We start from the raw sequence: 22,722 nt of genomic DNA, 5'->3' as shown, positions 1-22,722 counted from the left end.
TGTCCATGGCAACTTTTGTAGGGTTGCTGTGTACACTTGTGCAGGTTGTTCATCTTAACAATGGTTCCCAGCTGAGGTAATAGTGGCTAAAATCCAATTTGTACTCTACTTACAAAGACTTGCACATGAAGCAGGGCTGTGTTGCCTGGAAAAGGGCTGCCTTTTTCTAATTCATCAAAGGCATAGTATGCTTGCCAAGCTGTGCCTACTCTAGGTTGTTTCTGTCTATGGAAGTGCCTCTTAAAAAATAGCACAAAGATACTACACAGGCTAGCAGCAGCCCTGGCCTTGTACTTCCTCTTCATAGTATTGCACAGTTGTAATTTTACATTTATTTGTGTGATTATTTGGTTAATATTTGTTTCCCCCACTAGACAGTAAGCTCTAGTTTTGCTTGTTATCAAGTATTTCCAGCACCTAGAACAGTGCTTGGCACAGAGTGAGTACTCAGTAAATATTTATGAAATGCTTGAGACATTTTTTACTGCTGGAAGAATATTATGCTTTTTGAAGGTAGAGTCTGTATCTTATTTTCCCTTTTTCCCTCCTCCCCCACTCCACCCCTCACAATTACCTTACTGCTTTGCACATAAATGGCATTCAGTAAATTCCTCCTGATTGATTTAAAAATGTTCAAAGAAGCCATAGATGTTCTATTCACAGAAAAGTGGATCTGCAAGCGTATGATTACACACTGCCTGGGTGATGATGAACAGCTGCTATTTATGAAGCAGAAGAGACAAAAATTGTTGAATGAATGAGAAATAGACTTCAATTGAAATGGTAAGGATTTAATTTAGCTTTTGAAACTCATTTCCTGATATGAAGCTTAAAAGATACTAGAAGACAATACAAAGGGAGGCTGTGAATTTTCTTTTTCTTTAAAAATACATGATCTTTGAGAGTTTTCCAAGATCGATCAACTACTTGTTTAAGGGCTAAGGGGTATTTCTTTTTTTTTTTTAAATAAATTTATTTATTTTTGGATGCATTGGGTCTTTGTTGCTGCGTGTGGGCTTTCTCTAGTTGTGGCGAGTGGGGGCTACTCTTTGTTGCGATGTGTGGGATTCTCATTGCGGTGGCTTCTCTTGCTGCAGAGCATGGGCTCTAGGCACACAGGCTTCAGTAGTTGTGGCACGCGGGCTCAGTAGTTGTGGCTCACGGGCTCTAGAGCGCAGGCTTAGTAGTTGCGGCACACGGGCTTAGTTGCTCCGCGGCATGTGGGATCTTCCCGGACCAGGGCTTGAACCTGTGTCCCCTGCATTGGCAGGTGGATTCTTAACCACTGCACCATGAGGGAAGCCCTAAGGGATATTTCTGACTTGAGTTCTCAACAATCTAAGATAGATTTTTTTTTTTAAATAAGGTTTTTCGTAGGGGATAATTTTACAGAATAGTTGCAAAGTTTCTCTCATTAACATCTTACATCACCATGGTACATTTGTCAAAATTAAGAAATTGAAACACATAACTATTAACTAAACTCCAGACTTTCTTTGGATTTCCCATTTCTCCAGTTATGTCCTCTTTCTGTCCCAAGTGAGACAGCTTTTTGATGTTCTTCAGTGGTGTATAAAATATTGTGTACTCTAAATATCAAGTTCTGAATAGAAATACATAAATCTAGAGTGGCCTGGGTCCTTCATCTTGAGGCAAAAGTACTTTCCAATCAACCAAACTTGAATATGATCCTTAGCTCTGCCACTTTGAAAAGCTGCGTGTCTTTGGGCAAATTGTTTAATTACACTAAGCAAAGGTTTCCACATTTGTAAAATGGAGGTGGTAAGACCTCTCCAACTGCGATTGTTTCTGAAATCTTTCACAGTAAGGGAATTCAGTGCTGAAAAACTTATGACTTTTTATAGGTAACTAATCTTTTGTATTTATTAAACTAATACCATAAAAATAGCACTCTAAATAGTATACCTGCGATGTTTTATATATGTTAAATTAGAAGAGGGCTAGGGGAGGGATAAATTGGGAGATTGGGATTGACATATAACACTACTATATATAAAATAGATAACTAATAAATACCTACCATATAGAACAGGGAACTCTACTCAATACTCTGTAATGACCTATATGGGAAAACTATCTTAAAAAAACTGGATATATGTATATGTATAACTTATTCACTTTGCTATATACATGAAACTAATGCAACATTGTAAATCAACTATACTCCAATAAAAATTAAAGAAAAAAAAAAGGAAAAGAAAAACGAGGGCTCAGAGGATCCTGACTAAAGACTCCTTAACCAAACTTTAGTCAGGATCCTCTGAGCCCTGTTCTCAACTAGACCTTATCCTTCGACCTGCTTAGTTCAGTTGTAGCAAGAATTCTGCTAAGTCAGTTTAGAAAGAATCCTCCACCTTTGATATCTGAAAACACTGGCAAGTCAGTTTAGGAAGAATCCCCCTACCCTTGAGGTCTCCTCTAATAAATTTCCATCCACCAACCCCCCTGTAGGGGTGGAAAGACTTTCCCTCTACCATCCTAGGTTTGAAAGCTGTATCTATGAAATAAACTAAAAACAGGCAAGTTAACAGGAGAAAATGTTTAAAAATTTATTAATTTTTAATATTGTATGCACAGGAGCATTGCCAGGGGAAAAAAGTGAATATCAAAAAAAGCAGTGATATTTGAGAGTTTATATCATCTCAGTAGGGAAAGGGGAAAGAGGATGTACGCCACTTAGGGGAGAGTAATGGTTTGGAAAGATGAATGGGCCCTTAGAATAGAAGGGAGACAATGGTCATTTGTGACAAATTTTCTCTGAGTGTGGTGCTGAGCTCTGACTTCTAGTCTCCTCTTCTGTGATAAGAGTCAATCTTCCCTGGTTGATGAAACTGCCGGAGAGGGGATTTATGAGAGTCGAGTTCCTTCTGGAGGATCTATCTTTAGGCAGATAAGTGGAGCTCAGAGAAGTTTGTGTTTCAGGTGCCTTCAGCTCAAAATAATTAGATCGCCAGACTACAATCCTGCAGCCTGTGGAACAAAAACCACATTGACAGAAAGATAGACAAGATGAAAAGGCAGAGGGCTATGTACCAGATGAAGGAACAAGATAAAACCCCAGAAAAACAACTTAATGAAGTGGAGGTAGGCAGCCTGCCAGAAAAAGAATTCTGAATAATGATAGTGAAGATGATCCAGGACCTTGGAAAAAGAATGGAGGCAAACATCGAGAAGATGAAAGAAATGTTCAACAAAGATCTAGAAGAATTAAAGAACAAAAACCTAGAAGAATTAAAGAACAAACAGAGATGAACAATACAATAACTGAAATGAAAAATACACTAGAAGGAATCAATAGCAGAATAACTGAGGCAGAAGAACGGATAAGTGACCTGGAAGACAGAATGGTGGAATTCACTGCCACGGAACAGAATAAAGAAAAAAAAATGAAAAAAAAATGAAGACAGACTAAGAGACCTCTGGGACAACATTAAACGCATCAACATTCACATTATAGGGGTCCCAGAAGGAGAAGAGAGAGAGGAAGGACCCGAGAAAATATTTGAAGAGATTATAGTTGAAAACTTCCCTAACATGGGAAAGGAAATAGCCACCCAAGTCCAGGAAGCGCAGAGAGTCCCAGGCAGGATAAACCCAAGGAGAAACACACTGAGACACATAGTAATCAAATTGACAAAAATTAAAGACAAAGAAAAATTATTGAAAGCAGCAAGGGAAAAAAGACAAATAACATACAAGGGAACTCCCATAAGGTTAACAGTTGATTTCTCAGCAGAAACTCCACAAGCCAGAAGGGAGTGGCATGATATACTTAAAGTGATGAAAGGGAAGAACCTACAACCAAGATTACTCTACCCAGCAAGGATCTCATTTGAATTCGACGGAGAAATCAAAAGCTTTACAGACAAGCAAAAGCTAAGAGAATTCAGCACCACCAAACCAGCTCTACAACAAATGCTAAAGGAACTTCTCTAAGTGGGAAACACAAGAAAAGAAAAGGAACTACAAAACAAACCCATAACAATTAAGAAAATGGTAATAGGAACATACATATCGATAGTTACCTTAAACATGAATGGATTAAATGCTCCAACCAAAAGACACAGGCTCTCTGAATGGATACAAAAATAAGACCTATATATATGCTGTCTACAAGAGACCCACTTCAGACCTAGGGATACATACAGACTGAAAGTGAGGAGATAGAAAAAGACATTCCATGCAAATGGAAATCAAAAGAAAGCTGGAGTAGCAATACTCATATCAGATAAAATACACTTTAAAATAAAGACTGTTACAAGAGACAAGGAAGGACACTACATAATGATCAAGGGGTCAATCCAAGAAGAAGATATAACAATTATAAATATATATGCACCCAACATAGCAGCACCTCAATACATAAGGCAACTGCTAACAGCTATAAAAGAGGAAATATACAGTAACACAATAATAGTGGGGGACTTTAACACCTCACTTACACCAATGGACAGATCATCCAACAGAAAATTAATAAGGAAACACAAGCTTTAAATGACACAACAGACCAGATAGATTTAATTGATATTTACAGGACATTCCATCCAAAAACAGCAGATTACACTTTCTTCTCAAGTGCGCACAGAACATTCTCCAGGATAAATCACATCTTGGGTCACAAACCAAGCCTCAGTAAATTTAAGAAAATTGAAATCATATCAAGCATCTTTTCTGACCATAATGCTATGAGATTAGAAATCAATTACAGGGGAAAAAATGTAAAAAAACACAAACACATGGAGGCTAAACAATACGTTACTAAATAACCAAGAGATCACTGAAGAAATCAAAGAGGAAATCAAAAAACACCTAGAGACAAATGACAACGAAAACACGACGATCCAAAACCTATGGGATGCAGCAAAAGCAGTTCTAAGAGGGAAGTTTATAGCAATATAAGCCTACCTCAAGAAACAAGAAAAATCTCAAATAAACAATCCAACCTTACACCTAAAGGAACTAGAGAAAGAAGAACAAACAAAACCCAAAGTTAGTAGAAGGAAAGAAACCATAAAGATCAGAACAGAAATAAATGAAATAGAAACAAAGAAAATAATAGCAAAGATCAATAAAACTAAAAGCTGGTTCTTTGAGAAGATAAACAAAATTGATAAACCATTAGCCAGATTCATCAAGAAAAAGAGGGAGAGGACTCAAATCAATAAAATTAGAAATGAAAAAGGAGGAGTTACAACAGACACCACACAAATACAAGCATCCTAAGAGAATACTACAGGCAACTCTATGCCAATAAAATGGACAACCTGGAAGAAATGGACAAATTCTTAGAAAGGTATAACCTTCCAAGATTGAACCAGGAAGAAATAGAAAATATGAACAGACCAATCACAAGTACTGAAATTGAAACTGTGATTACAAATCTTCCAACAAACAAAAGCCCAGAACCAGATGGCTTCACAGGCAAATTCTATCAAACATTTAGAGAAGAGCTAACACCCATCCTTCTCAAACTCTTCCAAAAAATTGCAGAGGAAGGAACACTCCCAAACTCATTCTATGAGGCCACCATCACCGTGATACCAAAACCAGACAAAGATACTACAAAAAAAGAAAATTACAGACCAATATCACTGATGAATATTGATGCAAAAATCCTCAACAAAATACTAGCAAACAGAATCCAACAGCACATTAAAAGGATCATACACCATGATCAAGTGGGATTTATCCCAGGGATGCAAGGATTCTTCAATATACACAAATCAATCAATGTGATACACCATATTAACAAACTGAAGAATAAAAACCATATGATCATCTCAATAGATTCAGAAAAAGCTTTTGACGCAATTCAACACGCATTTATGATAAAAACTCTCCAGAAAGTGGGCATAGAAGGAACCTACCTCAACATAATAAAGGCCATATACAACAAATCCACAGCAAACATCATTCTCAATGGTGAAAAACTGAAAGCATTTCCTCTAAGATCAGGAATAAGGCAAGGATGTCCACTCTCACCACTGTTATTCAACATAGTTTTGGAAGTCCTAGCCACGGCAATCAGAGAAGAAAAAGAAATAAAAGGAATACAAATTGGAAAAGAAGAAGTAAAACTGCACTGTTTGCAGATGACATGATACTATATATAGAGAATCCTAAGGATGCTACCAGAAAACTACTAGAGCTAATCAATGAATTTGTTAAAGTTGCAGGATACACAATTAATGCACAGAAATCTCTTGCATACCTATACACTAATGATGAAAAATCTGAAAGAGAAATTAAAGAAACATTGCCATTTACCACTGCAACAAAAAGAATAAAATACCTAGGAATAAACCTACCTAGGGAGACAAAAGACCTGTATGCAGAAGATTATAAGACACTGATGAAAGAAATTAAAGATGATACAAACAGATGGAGAGATACATCATGTTCTTGGATTGGAAGAATCAATATTGTGAAAATGACTATACTACCCAAAGCAATCTACAGATTCAATGCAATCCCTATCAAATTACCAATGGCATTTTTTTACAGAACTAGAACAAAAAAATCTTAAAATTTGTATGGAGACACAAAAGACCCTGAATAGCCAAAGCAGTTTTGAGGGAAAAAATGGAGCTGGAGGAATCAGACTCCCTGACTTCAGACTATACTAGAAAGCTACAGTAATCAAGACAATATGGTACTGGCACAAAAACAGAAATATAGATCAATGGAACAGGATAGAAAGCTCTGAGATAAACCCATGCACCTATGGTCAACTAATCTATGACAAAGGAGGCAAGGATATACAATGGAGAAAAGACAGCCTCTTCAATAAGTGGTGCTGGGAAAAATGGACAGCTACATGTAAAAGAATGAAATTAGAACACTCCCTAATACCATACACAAAAATAAACTCAAAATGGATTAGAGACCTAAATGTAAGACCAGACACTATAAAACTCTTAGAGGAAAACATAGGAAGAACACTCTTTGACATAAATCACAGCAAGATCTTTTTTGATCCACCTCCTAGAGTAATGGAAATAAAAATAAAAATAAACAAATGGGGCCTAATGAAATTTAAAAGCTTTTGCAAAGCTTTTGCAAAAGCAGAGGAAACTACAAACAATATGAAAAGACAACCCTCATAATGGGAGAAAATATCTGCGAACGAAGCAACTGACAAAGGATTAATCTCCAAAATATATAAACAGCTCATGCAGCTCAATATTAAAAAAAACAAAAAACCCAATCAAAAAATGGGCAGAAGACCTGAATAGACATTTCTCCAAAGAAGACATACAGATGGCCAAGAAGCACATGAAAAGCTACTCAACATCACTAATTATTAGAGAAATGCAAATCAAAACTACAATGAGGTATCACCCCACATCAGTTAGAATGGGCATCATCAGAAAATCTACAAATAATAGATGCTGGGGAGGGTGTGGAGAAAAGGGAACCCTCTTGCACTGTTGGTGGGGATGTAAATTGATACAGCCACTATGGAGAACAGTATGGAGGTTCCTTAAAAAATTAAAACTAGAACTACCATATGACCCAGCAATCCCACTACTGGGCATATACCCTGAGAAAACCATAATTCAAAAAGAGACATGCACCCCAATGTTCATTGCAGCACTATTTACAGTAGCCAGGACATGGAAGCAACCTAAATGCCATCGACAGACGAATGGATAAAGAAGATGTGGTACACAATACAATGGAATATTACTCAGCCATAAAGAGGAACGAAATTGGGTCATTTGTAGAGACGTGGATGGATCTAGAGACTTATACAGAGAGAAGTAAGTCAGAAAGAGGAAAACAGATATCGTATATTAATGCATATATGTGCAACCCAGAAAAATGGTTCAGATGAACTGGTTTGCAGGGCAGAAATAGAGACAGAGATGTAGAGAACAAACGTATGGACTTCAAGGGGGGAAAGTGGAGGGGTGGTGGTGTAATGAATTGGGAGATTGGGATTGACATATATACAGTAATATGTATAAAATGGATAACTAATAAGAAACTGCTGTATAAAAAAATAAATAAAATTAAATTAAAAACTAAAAAAAATCAATATGTCAAAGCAGCATACTGGAGGTGGCATGTCCTGAACTCTTTCACCCCCCGCCACTCTTCTCTTTGATTATAAATCCCCACCTATCCTTGCTGTATTCAGAGTTGAGCCCTGTCTCTCTCTCCTACTGTGATAGTCTTGACACTTATTACAATAGTCCTAAATAAAGTTCCTTACTGTTTTAACAAGTGTCAGAATAACTTTTTAACATTAGCAATAATGAACATTAACTAATTTCCATTTATTATCCCCAACTCATCAAATTTTTAAAGTATCTCTCCAAGTTTTAATAAAACTAAATATTTTAAAAAATATTTTCTGCTGTGTTATGGATAACATGCATGCTGAAGGGCACTTTCCTTCCATATGTCCTTTATCCAAATGTTCAGCACTTTTCTGATTTTATTAGTAGAAGGTTACTCCCACTGATCCCAGATACACAGAGTAATTTGGATTGGAAATGCTTTAATTATCCTTTATTTGTAGAACTGTATTCACAAACATCCTTATCAACAGATAAGTGGGGTATGTTTGTCTCTGTCCTTGAAAATGTCATACCAAAGCACATCTTACTTTCTCAGTGGTGATTCCATACCAGTCTCATCTCTCTCTCACCAACTAAGGAGTGCTTAGCAGCGCCTGGCACATTAGGAGTTCAACAAGTGCAATTACTATTATTAAGATATGAAGTTTAATTTTTTCAGCTTCGTTATTTTTCCTGAGTCTTCATTGCAAAATCTTCTTATTCTGCCCTGCGTTTGCTTTACCTTCCCTTGCTCATTCTCAACTGACTTCTCTCCTTATCTCCAAGAGTGACTTGCAATCTGCAGTTAATGAAACAGAGATAATGATATTCTCTATGTTAAGGCATCATGCAGAAGTAGTTCTAGTACACTAGAATTTTATCGTGGGGCACTCTATACTGTTTATCCAACGGGTGATGTAATGAGGTCTAAAAGACAAAAAAATATATAATATCAAGTAAGTGATCAAGAAATATTAGGTCCCTTCCTATAGCTTCATTTTTACAGATGAGGACAATGAGGCCCAGAAATATAAGTTGTCACAGCTAAGTTCCAAAAAAGGGGGAGGGAGGGGGAACTGGCTTTTATTTCTTGTCATAGTTCTCCTTTTCTGGGCTATTCATTTGGTTATGTGTCTTAATCACCCATCTAACAAATCCACGAGGCTCACCAATGTATTTGGCACCTGTCAACCGCCCAGATATGGTAACACAGCAAACATTTTGGTGAAGCATAACAGTTTTGTTGCCTTCCCCTAGAATTTTATTGTATCTGGTGTGCCAAAAAATATTGTCCGTCATTTGTCTCACAGTCTCATACATGCTTGGAGATGACCATTGACTTTTAGGCCTTGTCGTTGTTCAGGGCCTTGATAATCCTTTAACAGGTAAAAGAAGCACTTTGTAATGTCACTCATTGGAGTCTAGAATTATAATTTTAGTATATTCCTACCTAAACCCTACCCAATATTGGTACCAATTGGACGAGGATAATCATTCATCGCAATAAACATTCACTAGAATAAATATTAATCAAGAAACTAGGAGGCATTCAGGGGTTATGATCTTGTAGCGTTTAGAAATCCATCCTTACTACGGAAACCCGGTGGAAGACTACCTGGTTCACAAACAAGATTTCAAAGAGGAGGGGCTTGGAGGAGGCGGGTCCGGACAACCAAGCGCGAGAATACGCCCCAGCGCATGCGCACCCATTAGCGGGTAACTCCCATTTGCTAGGTAGGGGAGGAAAGTGAGAAGCAGTCTACAATTTTAAAATTTCTGTTCGCAAACGAAAATTAGATTGTGATCAGTTCCGTGAATACTGTGAGAGCGTTATTCTCCGAGTTCAAGATTAAGGACACTTGGCATATACCGCTAAACCAAGAGGTGACTTCTCGTCTCGCCCCCCGTCTCCTGGGACATTGATAGGCTAGTCCATTCCACAGACTTTCGAGTCCTTGCAGCGGGTCGGGGATCGAAGGATTGGGCCAATTGCGGCTGAAACGTCTTTGGAAGGAGGAAGGGGGTGAGGGGGCATCCCTCTGAGTTCCGCCTCTCCTTTTTCGAGGCGGTCGTGGGGAAGGGGGACGTACGAAATATTGCCCTCGAAAGCCAAGGATCACACCTCTCCGTGCAAACTGCCGGGAGGGCGGCGGGAAAAGGGCAAGACGGGAGTGGGGAAAGGGAAGGATCCAGGAAGCCGCGCGGGAGGGCGCGCGCGCGCGCCCCTTTTTCAGCAGTGTGGCGGGGTCGCACGCACGCCCGCCTCGGCGGCTGGGCGCGGTTTGCGACAGTGGGGGGAGTGGTGGAGGTGGCGGCGGCAGTGGCAACTTTGCGGCAAGCTCCGGACGGGCTTGCTTGACGGCGGTGTGGCGGAGGCCCCGCCCTAGGCGGCAGGAACCTGGAGGGAGGCGGAGGAATATGTCCGAGAGGGAAGTGTCTACAGCGCCGGCGGGAACAGACATGCCTGCGGCCAAGAAGCAGAAGCTGAGCAGCGACGAGAACAGCAACCCGGACCTGTCTGGAGACGAGAATGTGAGTGCAGCACTGAGCAGTCTGGACGGGACTTTGCAGTGAAAGTTTCAAATTCTTTTTAAACTGTAGGCGCGGGGGCGGGCAGGCGGCTGTGGGGGGAGGGAGAGGTGTCACCCTCTACTCAGGAAAACGCGGGCGTGGAGGAGAGCATCGAACTTGTCTCTACGGGGATTTTGAGCTGCGGCCGAGAGCGAGCGGAAACTTGACGAAGGAGAGTGGTTTAAGAGAAAGCTGGTGGTGGAGGTCAGAGGGCTCTGAGATCCTTTTGCGTGCATGCGGAGTGTCTGGGCCTTTAGGCAGATTTTGGGAGAGTGCGGATCAGAGATTCCAGTAGTTTAAAAGGCAAGTTAGAGGTTTTTCTAAGACAGTTGGAAGGAGGGGCCAGCGTGTGTTAATGGACTTTTAAAAAAGAATTTAGGGACCATGTCACTCTTAGACCCTTACCGAGTGTCCAGGATGGGAAGAGTAGCTCTTAGACGTTAGAGATTTCGGTGACTCTTTTAAAGGGGCTTTTGTGTCCGCTTCTGTCTTGTCCGCGGAGAAGGGGCGTGCCTGACAGTCGGCTTCTCTTCAGGAGGAGGAAAATTGAGAGGGTCGTCTACTGACTTGGAGGGGGAAACGACCCTTGAGGAAGGAATGAGAAGGGACAGTTACTCTTTTGTAAGTTTTCACTAAGATAAAGGGGATGACCTGGAAGATTTTAGGCCACTGTGGTCAGGGTAGATGTCTTTAGGTGTGGGCTCGTGGCTTCGCATGTGTAAGGTGTTCTGGAATCAGATTTTTTTTTTAAACTCTTAAATGGATCTTGGTAATACTCTAGTCCGTCCCAACAGTTGATCCCAGTGTTTTTAGGTGAGACGCCAGTAATGACCGAACTGACATTAATTTTCAGTTTCATGTTTTAAGTTTATATCCAATAAGGTCAGCAAACTGTCTTCACAGTTCATTCAACGAATTACTCTGAAATGTGAACTCTCCGAGGTAACAACATCTGATTATCTTTTTTAAACCTTTAAAGTGTTATAGGAGGGTGGTGTAAGTTCTTCTTTTTCTCAGTTTAGCTAGTTTTAAGAATAAATGTTTTATCTTACACACCCAGTTCCTAAGTTCTACATCACTGCATCACCGACTGAAGCATGTATATGGCATGGTGTCAAGACCAGAATTTTCACTGAACAGATGGGAAAGAATTCTTTTTGCAGATAGAAGAAAGATATTTGGGAGATTGTCAGTTTGTGGGATTTGGACTTGAAATTTCTGGAAAGCTTAGGTGTTGAATGTTACTTTAAATCTGTTTTTTTTTTCCTGTTTGTGCTTCCCAATCTTATTATATATTGGGATCTAACATTTTTGACCCTCTTCATTCCAGCCCTGGGTATCTGTTTTATTTCCACCTCTTCTTAAATTTGTCTAGGCAGATTAGGTTAGTGACGAGGAGCACAAACTGGATCTGTTAGGTTAAAATCCCCCCTCTACTGCTTACCGGTTGCTTGGTCTTGAGCAAGGTGCTTGACCTAGTTGCCTTAGATTCTTATCTTAAAAATGGGGATAATAACAGTATTTACCTCATGGGATGTTTGTGAGGATTAAATGAGATAATATAGATAAAGTGCTGAAAAGAGTGCCTGCCCCTTAATAAGTACCATACAAGTGTTAATTACTATTACTTCTTTTGTAATCACATTGTCTAGACTTATGTTTCTGGCCCTTCCACATATTCATCAGGCAGAAATGTAATGAAAATGTCAATAACCTATTAGACGGAGGAAAATTTCAGGGGACCAAATAAATTGAAAGGTTATATTCTTTTTACCGACCCTTAAGAGGAATGTACTCCTTGATGCATACTAAAGCTATTCAGAACTAGATGATTGGACTAAGCTGCTGTTTTGGTTCCTCCATTTGGCTTGGACTTTTAACCTTTTTTGTGCCTCGGACACCTTAATGAATCCTGTGACACCTTCTCAGAATAATAGTTTCAAACGTATAAAATACAATATATAAGATTACAAACAAAATTAGTGATAAAATTATAAAAAAGTTACAGAATTTTTTAAAACAAATTTAAGATTTGTTTTAATAAAGTGTTTTAATGTGAAGTGCTTCTTTATTAGCACATTAAGTAACTAGGTCTAGCAGTGACTCTGATAGTAATGATGGGCATAGACAATTTTTGAGATCTGCAACAACTATAATGTGATATAAAAATACCTGATTTCATTGGTGAGAAAGTCACAACTACAGTAACATTAGCATGTATGCTGCCTGCATTATAATAGAAGGAAGTAATAGATTTCACTTAAAGATAGTGAATATTAAAATGCAACTTTAAATTCATTTATGTATTTGTTTATATTGCCACTTAAGTTCACAGGTCCTCTGAATTGCATCCAGGGACCCAGATCTAGGACATAGGTTAAGGGAAGCGAGTAGAGAACTCTGTATAAAAATGAGTTCAGAAAAAGCTAACAAGGGCAGTGGTTTTACTCTTGAGGGAGCCAAATAATGACAGGAAGGCCAAAAGCAAGTGGAGGAAAGAATGTGATGTTTTTGAGTTGGAGTGGAGGTAGTCTGAGCGCTTGCTACAGTTAAAGTGAATCAAAGAATTGAAAGGACATTAAAATTTTTTTCAATTGAGGTATAATTGACTAATAACATATTATTTCAGATGCACAACATAATGGTTCGATATTTGTATACATTGCAAAATGATCAGCACAATAAATCTAGTTAACATCTGACCTATTTTAAGTTTGTTTTATATGTATCTGCCATTTTATTAACTTTTTCATATGACTGCAGAGTAGTTAGATTATGGAAGAATTGTTGTCTGGTAGTGAGATCAGAAGGCTGAATCTGGAGACATGTCTTTTGCTTAAGCAGCCTGTGGCAAGATTAAGGGCCAAATTACTATCCCTGTTTCCTTGTTGAGCAAATGCAGATGGTAGTGCCATATCTGTTGCATAGTACCATTCTATGTTTTGCGGAGGGACCAAGGTGGAAGTCAGCTCGTACACATATTACTTAGGAAAGGTTTGAATTTAAGGATAAAATGAAAGCATTGTGACTGTATTTCATTTCCATTTGACTCTGATTTCCATTTGATCTTGATTTGTCTATTTCAAGAGATGGGTAAATTAAGTGGTTAAAAGTTTATACACATACACACACACACATACACATACATGTAATGTGCCCCAATTATTAACAATGTTTTGTGTGGCTTCTTGATTAGCAGTTGGATTTTTAGAATGGAAAGAAGAATTTTCCAGACTGGGAAGAAGCTAGTGAATAAATGTCTAACCATTTTATTATTTCATTTCTCTAGGGTTGAAAGATAATTTTCAGAAAAAGAATAAATTTTCAGAAACATTTTACTCATGTGAGGGAACTGGGCAAGTGTAAGTCAAACGGTACAAATGTATATGGATTAAAGGAATGTAGAGATGAAATTGCAAATGGAGACAAAAACTTCTCTTCAGAGTGAAAGGGAAGACATTTTGAACCTCTACCTTTGGATTATGCACAGTGTAAGAGATGTAAGATTGTTCAAAGGTAGTGAAGGGGGCTAGAATCTGATAACATGGAAGAGCGTGCAGTAGTTACATAGTTTTCCAGTGAAACACAAAATTGTTTTCTACGCTAGGTTTTAACTGTGTAAATACAACTGAAAGGTAGGGAGAAATAGAGATTAACAGTGATTTCAGGACTTCCCCGGTGGTCCAGTGGGTAAGAATCTGCACTCCCAATGCGGGGGTCCGAGTTCAGTTTCTGGTCAAGGAACTAGATCCCACATGCATGCCACAACTAAGACCCTGGGCAGCCTAAATAAATAAATAAATATTAAAACAACAACAACAACAACAAAAAACCCAGTGATTTCAACCTAGGAACTGAACTCTTAAAGTTTTACATTTCTATATCTATAAAAGCTGATTATATTTACATTAAATTACAGTCTAGATATTGGGCATTACTGTGTGCCTTCTATCCACTTCATTCTCTTTTTTCACCCTAGATAACCAGTATATTTTAGAATGATTTGTGTATTTTTTTAAAAAGCGTTCCATTTTGGTAGGAACCATTCATTTTGAAAAACCACCCCTAAGAACTACTGTATAATACCGTATAGTTTTTAAGTGAATTAATATGAATTTTTAATATACTTTTTGATACTCCAGTTAATTTTTAACGTTCTGTAATATCATAAAACCAACTTTAGGAAGCAGTAATTTAAAAATAACCTCTAAGACAATGGTTCCTAATATGTGTTCTCATAGATGTTAATAGGCACTCCATGAAAAAAAGCTTCCTCTGGAATGAATTTAGTAACTACTGCCCTAAGGTGATATAGGTTTAAATAAATCTCTTTATTCCAAGGAACACTTTGGAATGTGTAATGAAAGGAGGCAGTGAAATCCTCTTCTCAGAGTAGAGGACCATTAATATAGCTTGTGGACTGGAGACGGTATAAATTAGGTGAATTTTCAAGGTTTCCTGCAGTCATTTCTACATTTGGAAGGATTTTACTTTACAGTGAGTTTTTGGAGCTCTATTGTATGAGTATTTTAGAGCTATGAGTCAAATTTCACTTGTATATAGCACATAACATGTAGAACCTAAAAAAATTCTAAATGGTTTAAGTGTTATAAATAAGCAGAGTTTGAATGATAATCAGGATTTTCATCTAAAGTAGGAAGCACTAACACTGTAGCCTCAAACGGCCACCCACTCTCATGCTCCAAACTGAGCAGCAGTCAAATAAATTATGAAGACATGTAGGTCAGTCAGATTTAGGAGTCATAGCTTTTGGTTTTGAATCCCAGCAGCCCTAACCAGCAAGACACCATTTAGGCTCTCTAAGCAACACTTCCTTATCTAACAGTACCTTGTATGAAGAGCAGTAATGATGAAGTGAGGCAATGCAGTAAAGTGGCTGGCACAGACCAGTGCCTTGTTATTTAAAGGCAGTGTTATTCTTACCATTAGCATCATCATGGTTAGCTTTTTTTGTTTATATTTTTGCTGAAATATCAAATATCCACAAATCCTAATGTGTTTGTGTTTTATTCTTGTTTGGAGACAAGAATAAATTTCTTCATTTCTTGCAGGATTTATTAATTAATTCTTTTAGGCCAGTCAGTAGCTACCCAGTATGAATTCATTTCCTAAGTACAGTATTGCTGTTTCATATAACTTTTTCTGATTTGCTGCTCATAGGATGATGCTGTCAGTATAGAAAGTGGTACAAACACTGAACGCCCTGATACACCTACAAATACGCCAAACGCGCCTGGAAGGAAAAGTTGGGGGAAGGGAAAATGGAAGTCAAAGAAATGCAAATATTCTTTCAAATGTGTAAATAGTCTCAAGGTATGTACAGAAAGACACAGTCTATGTGCTGAATGATGGGCTCCAGAGTTATTTCTCAGTGGTAAACATTTTATGCTCAAGATACTCTGTCAAGTTAAAAATATTATAAAATTATAATAATCTGAAGTTTTGTTTGTAGGGCAGACTGCATAGTTATTATAATCCATTCCACATTTGTTTAGCTTTTTTTTTGTTTGTTTTACATTAAATGGGTAGTACCTAGTATTGCATCTGGTTTTTCTTTACTGTTTTTATTGATTTTGAGAAATGTTACTCTTCATATTTTGGTAAAACTTAAAAGCATAAACCACTTCCTGGTACCTGTTACTGAAAAAAACTGAATGTGACTCATTAACTTTGAGTTAACATAAATTGAAACAAATGTCTTACTTTGTGCAGTCTTTAAAAATTTAACTCTTTTATTTGTAATTGTTTTCAAAGAAAAAGTAGAAATTTAAAATTTTTTTGAATATTCAATATTTGGAAAAAATAATAGGTTGGAGTTATTTATATTACTGCCTTCCTCAATAGTCTTTTTATTTTTAAAAAGGATTACTGATATTTACTTTAAATGTTTTACATGTATTCATTTCCTGTTTTTTAAATTTGGGGGTGTTTTTCCTGTGCTGAGCAAAAATATGCATTATATTATCTTATACATATGTTAGATAGATTCTTTTTAAAATATCTAAATATACTTTAAAGTCTTCGGAAAGCATAAGAAGCTATGGCTTTATGGAAATTATTTTCCTGTCTATGTAGCAAAATTCATTGCTCAGTGTGTCAAATTATACTGTCTTAAAAGGAGGAAAATTAATCTCAGTGGTGGTGGTTTTTTTTTTTTTCCTTCTTCTAAAGCAAAGTGTCCATTGTAGTTTCATGTTAATATTTAGATATATTAACCTGTTTTTACGTAGTATATCTGGAAGGTGGTTTTAACTGCCATTTGGATATTTTGATTAAATATTTCCAAAGCCTAAAGCTATGGCTTTTTAAAGGATAAGAAATGAATGTTGTTATACTTTAAAAGTGAAAACAGTGCCTTAAAGTGAATATGAAAGTTACTATTAAACACCGGGAGATTGCCAGTATAATCCTAAGGCTGAAAAATAACTTTGTGAACAAAACTGAATACTTGTAGCACAGGGAACTCTGCTCAATATTCTGTGGTGGCCTAAATGGGAAAAGAATTTGAAAAAGCTGTATATGTATGGCTGAATCACTTTGCTGTGCACCTGAAACTAATACAACGTTGTTAATCAACTCTACTCCAATGTAAAATAAAAATGAAAAAAAACCCTGAATACTTGTTTTTTGTACATCTCCTTATAGCCTCCTGGTAACTGTGATGTTACAGCCCACTGCCTCCCCTGGCCCCCACTGTTCAAGTATTCTTGTTCATTATAAAACTTCTTGGGTTGTTTTTCTTTTAGGACCCAAATTCAAGGTTATTTAAAGTTGTTTTTATAGAACTGTAGAAAGCAATGATTTGAATGGAGTCTGATATGCTTCACTGTACGAGGGAAATTAAACCTAATAAAGTTTAATGAGTACTGGAGAAACTATATTAACTGTTAGGTTATTTGTTATTTCAGAAAAATAAATTGTGTCCTATGTCCTAAGGGATTAAATGCCTTTGCCACAATTATCCATTTTATTTTGATTCAGAAGCGTGCAGTTGGGTTTAAGAATATAGAAGGCAACTATCAAAGTATTTTCATTGATGAGTACTTGTTACCTAACCTCTGATTTAAATCTTTAATTGTTATAAAGCTTTATCATGCACCAGTATTTTAAAATGTGAAAACTGGACTAACAGATACCTTTTAAGTGTCAAAAGTCAGTTTATGTATGATATATAAAATTGCAGCTTGCATTTTGGAAAAAAGTTATAATGGGAATGGTCAGTTTAGTACCATTTTTGGTTTCTAAAATATATTAATTTTTCTTATTTCTTGGTTATTTTATAGGAAGATCATAATCAACCATTGTTTGGAGTTCAGTTTAACTGGCACAGTAAAGAAGGAGATCCATTAGTGTTTGCAACTGTAGGAAGCAACAGAGTGAGTGTTAAGGGGACTGTTTGGCATTTGGCTTATCAGAGTCTGGTGTTAATACAACATTGAAGTGTAATGATTTTGAAGTAAACTTTGTATAGCTGGTTTGACAGTATTGTTCCTTTATGTAAAAGTGAAGCATTCTAGAAACTGACAAAATTAAAAGTAATATTCATGACTGAAAATATATCTTTATTTCATACATCCTCCCAATTGTTCATGAAACGGGTTTCTATTTACATTTTGTACTCATAAATATTTTGTTTTGAGTGGCTGAAAAAATTGACCTTGCTTTTTAGAAGTGACTGTAATAGTTGTTTGTCAATTTAGGGTAAGAAGTCTGTGATTTCTTAAAAATAGTAAACATAATTAATTGCTCTCTGTAAATGGAAAGCGTAAATCCAGTGGATTTATGTAATAGTTACTGAAAATATTTTAATTATATGCAATAAATATTTGTTTTGAATTGTTTTTATTTTAGGAAGCCAGAGTATCTTGAACTGAGAAAATGCATGGAAAAAACCATGCTGGGCATGTTTTGATGTAAATGGTTATTTAACTTTTTAGTTAAACCTGGGGCTGAAAAAGTGGATTGCAAAGACTTGTTTATTTCCATTCACTTCTAAATGAATGGGAAAAAGGATGATTCCCTAGTGCTTACCAGGGAGAATCAGGAGTTTTCTGTTAATCTGAAATCACTACGGAAAAATTGTCCTCCTGATAAGTCTTTACTGTATTAGCTGACATTCTGCTTATTCATTAGTACTGTACTAAGAGTTATGAGAAATAACAGAGAAATAGATTGGCGTATTTGGAAAAAGAAAGATGGAAGAAATTGACTAATTGGTATGGATTGACAATAAACAAAGTCACTTTTTTTACCTTTAGCACAAGAGGGGAGGGAAAGGAGGTGAATCTGAGGTGTTCCATAAGTTATTTTAATTGAGTGAAATTAAATTTTATGCTTCTTTAGTAATTGTGCTAAGCTTTTTAGAGAAATAAAAGACCATGGTTTTTAATGCACGCCGTTTCCTATATTTGTTTGCTGTTTTAGTGTTAGTATTCTGTTCTCAATCAAAACTAACTTGGGAGTTGTCAGCTGAGTATTTTTCAAATGTCAGCATATTTCCAAGCTTTTTTCCTTTTTTATTCTGAAAGTTTGAGGATCATACAAACACACATGCATCTATTCTGGGCTAGAACTTTGCTATTCCTGTTTTCTAAAAAGTAAAATTTGGCTTTAAGTAATTTCCTGGAAGTCTTTAAGGAAGTTTTAATTACATTTAAGGCTCTGTTGCTTTTACTGGTCATTGAAGTTATGAAAATTTGAAACTCAATACTCAAGTTGATAACCTGGGATAACAGGTTTTTTTGGTGTTTAGCCAAATATAGGTTGTGATATGTAGCTTGACAACAACAATTCAGAGGGAAATTGATGTAGTTTGAAGAAGAGATTAAGGTTATTTTTTCCGAAAATTGGGAACATAATCCATTATTAATTCATTTGAATCCACTTTTAAGACATCACTATAAGCCTGATTATGCTTCACTAACTTCACCATCATATTAGTATAATTAGAATTAGTATAATTTGTGCTCCAGTATGCTTATTGTAATGTTCCAGGCTTTCTAACAAAAAGAATCCCTGTTCTCATTTAAAATGACATTGAATTATACGTTACTGAATTATAAAAAGCTCTGCTGTTTGGACTTCTTTTTTTAAAAAAAGAAAGAAAAGTAAAACAAAATAATCTTTTAAGCCAACCTAGTTAGCATCCATATAAGGAATTTTTTTAGAATATTAATGTAGAAATTATCTTATTAATAGGTGATAATAGATGATTTAAAGGATCTTTATAGAGTTCTTATAGACTCTTATTAAGATTAATAACAGGTTATTGCTAACATGACTAAGCTGTAAGAAGAATGGAAAGAAATTTATAAAAAATTTAGTATTATAGAGTAAGCCTTCTGTATCTGTGGGTTCCACATCCGCAGATTCAACCAAGTGTGGATCAAAAATATTCAGAAAAGAAAATTCCAGAAAGTTCCAAAAGCAGAACTTGAATTTGCTTTGTGCTGGCAACTATTTATATAGCATTTACATTGTATTCGATGTCATAGTGGTCTAGAGATGACTTAAAGTATATGGGAGGATGTGTGAAGTTATATGCATACACTATGCCATTTTATATAAGGAACTTGAGCATCCTCGGATTTTGGTATCTGGGGGGAGTTCTGGAAGCAATCCCCGGCAGATACCAAGGGACAACTGTACATAATTGAATAAAGTGTATATATTATTAGAATATGTGACGAAAAGGCCACTGTATATCAGAAAGTTAATATTTGATGAGCAATGTCCATGAGAAAATTATTAGGCAAATTTTAGATTTTCTTTTTTTTTTTTTTAATTTAATTTATTTATTTATTTTTGGCTGCGTTGGGTCTTCGTTGCTGCGTGTGGGCTTTCTCTAGTTGTGGCGAGCAGGGGCTACTCTTTGTTGCGGTGTGCGGGCTTCTCATTGCAGTGGCTTGTCTTGTTGCAGAGTGCGGGCTCTAGGCACGCGGGCTTCAGTAGTTGTAGCACACGGGCTTCAGTACTTGTGGCTCCGGGCTCTAGAGCACAGGCTCAGTAGTTGTGGCGCACAGGCTTTGTTGCTCCATGGCATGTGGGATCTTCCTGGACCAGGGCTCGAACCTGTGTCCCCTGCATTGGCAGGCGGATTCTTAACCACTGCGCCACCAGGGAAGTCCTAGATTTTCTTATATGTAATTAATAATGCTCTAAAACTATCCAAAGACTTTAAAGCTTTAAAAGAGGATAAACCACGGGAATTCCCTGATGGTCCAGTGGTTGGGACTCCCTGCCATAGGCCTGGGTTCAATCCCTGGTCAGGGAACTGGGATCCTGCAAGCCTTGTGGTGCAGCCAAAAAAAAAAAAAAGATAAACTACAATTTTAGGGAGTAGTTATACTTTACTGTGAGGTATTCAACTTTATTTACTTGGAAGAGTTGGTGCAATTACATGGATGAGATAAAAGTTGAAAACATTGGAAATAGAAACCATTATTATTACTGTAGTATTTAATATATTCTGGAAATTATGTGATGCATTAGGCTTTACAATAGCTTCCTTAAGTTTAAAGGAGCTCTTTTAAAGCAGTAGTTTCTGTAGCATCTTTGAGATACATTTGTGACTAAAATATGTTCAAAAGCTGAAGAGTGTGTTTCTACATTTGAGATAAAATTTACTGTATTTTTGTTTTCATTAGGTTACCTTATATGAATGTCACTCACAAGGAGAAATCCGGTTGTTGCAATCTTATGTGGATGCTGATGTATCCTTTCCTGGGTTTTCAATATTGTTGGCTAAAGAAATTGACTTTCAATAAGTACCCCAAAACTTTTGTAAATTAGTTCTCTAAAGTTACATTGTCCTTTCTTAACTTTAACCAATGCTATTCCTTCACTGTCACCCAAAAGATTCCTAGTATCTAGTTTTCCTGATTCCTAGAAAACCATTGTAGGGTGGATATGAAGGAGGACAGTGTGCGTGTCTGGAGATGAGCATTGGAAATCCTGTAATAGAAAATGATAGCAGAAACTTCCTGTTTCTTTGACCTTGCTTGGAATTTTATCATTTCAGGGCAGTTATATTGGTGAACTTGGGTTAATCAGAATCTGTGCCTGGCAGTCATACTGAGTATTTGGTCATCAAAGCCTACAGAGAAAAAATAAACATGTGCAATTTGTTTAGGAAATACTGTAAAACATGGGTTTATAAAGAAAAAGCTTTAAAAAGCCAAAGGGTACAACAGTCAAAGTTTGGTGATAAGACTTCTTCCAGATCCATTTGAAAAAGCTAGCAAATAAGAAAAAGCAGGAACATTTAGTCTTCCCTTAGGTGATAAGAAAAGAAGTGACCTGTAGCCCGTATTGGGAAGGTATCACACAGGAAAAGGTGGAAAACTGAATAGTTATTGATCTTTATCTAGAGGCACATAGAGTTACTGAGATAGAGCCAGGATCAGCAAATTACAGCCTATAGAGCTGGCCACCTGTTTTTGTAAATAAATTTTTATTTGGGACACAGCCATGCCCATTCATTTACACATTGCCTATGGCTGCTTTCAAAAGACAGAGGTAAATAGTTGTGCAAACAGCAAAATAGTAATCAAATCTGAGTGGAAGGACTGGATTTGTTTGATCATTTGGTGTAGATTTTAGACCTAAAATCTCCATTGGTTAAACCTGGTAGTGTAAAGAAAAATGGGAACTTCTTTGTCAAAAACTTCAGCAGTTCTCTGGAGGTTTTTGTGAATAGTATTGTGATCATTGATGTGTTTACTTTTCAAAAACAAATTATATTTCTTAACTGGCATTTCTTAGGCTGATGAGAACTTTTACACTTGTGCATGGACATATGATAGCAATACAAGCCATCCTCTGCTAGCTGTAGCTGGATCTAGAGGCATAATTAGGATAATTAATCCCATAACAATGCAATGCATAAAGGTGGGTTTTCTTGTTAAATTACAGATCTGCTTTTTTTTGAATGCACACCTGCAAAAGCTTGTCATGTTGAATTTAAAACAGAGTCAATGTCTGTGCAATTTCTAATTTGGTTTGTACTTTGCCTATTGCTTCATTTAGACAAGTCTTTTGAGAC

The 22,722-nt window shown here is 36.8% G+C and overlaps 1 protein-coding gene across 3 annotated transcripts in view; it reads left to right on the top strand.

Moving 5' to 3' along the window:
- The first annotated feature begins 10,217 nt into the window (after nucleotides 1–10,217).
- Nucleotides 10,218–22,722, top strand: part of EED (embryonic ectoderm development) — a 32,648-nt gene continuing 20,143 nt past the window's right edge. Inside the window, exons 1-5 of one of the 3 annotated variants that reach the window (XM_059929429.1) lie at nucleotides 10,218–10,619; nucleotides 15,840–15,992; nucleotides 17,963–18,055; nucleotides 21,326–21,391; nucleotides 22,443–22,568. In XM_059929429.1, coding sequence (XP_059785412.1) covers nucleotides 10,506–10,619; nucleotides 15,840–15,992; nucleotides 17,963–18,055; nucleotides 21,326–21,391; nucleotides 22,443–22,568 — 552 coding nt within the window. In that variant the 5' untranslated portion in view covers nucleotides 10,218–10,505. The remainder of the gene's footprint in view (nucleotides 10,620–15,839; nucleotides 15,993–17,962; nucleotides 18,056–21,325; nucleotides 21,392–22,442; nucleotides 22,569–22,722) is intronic. The other 2 variants (XM_059929428.1, XM_059929426.1) reach the window with 2 other exon arrangements.

This window comes from Balaenoptera ricei, chromosome 8 (genome assembly GCF_028023285.1).
Source record: "Balaenoptera ricei isolate mBalRic1 chromosome 8, mBalRic1.hap2, whole genome shotgun sequence".
In the NCBI taxonomy this organism is placed as follows: domain Eukaryota; kingdom Metazoa; phylum Chordata; class Mammalia; order Artiodactyla; family Balaenopteridae; genus Balaenoptera; species Balaenoptera ricei.
The sequence above is the reverse complement of the archived record's forward strand: the minus strand, read 5'-3'. Positions and strand labels throughout refer to the sequence as shown.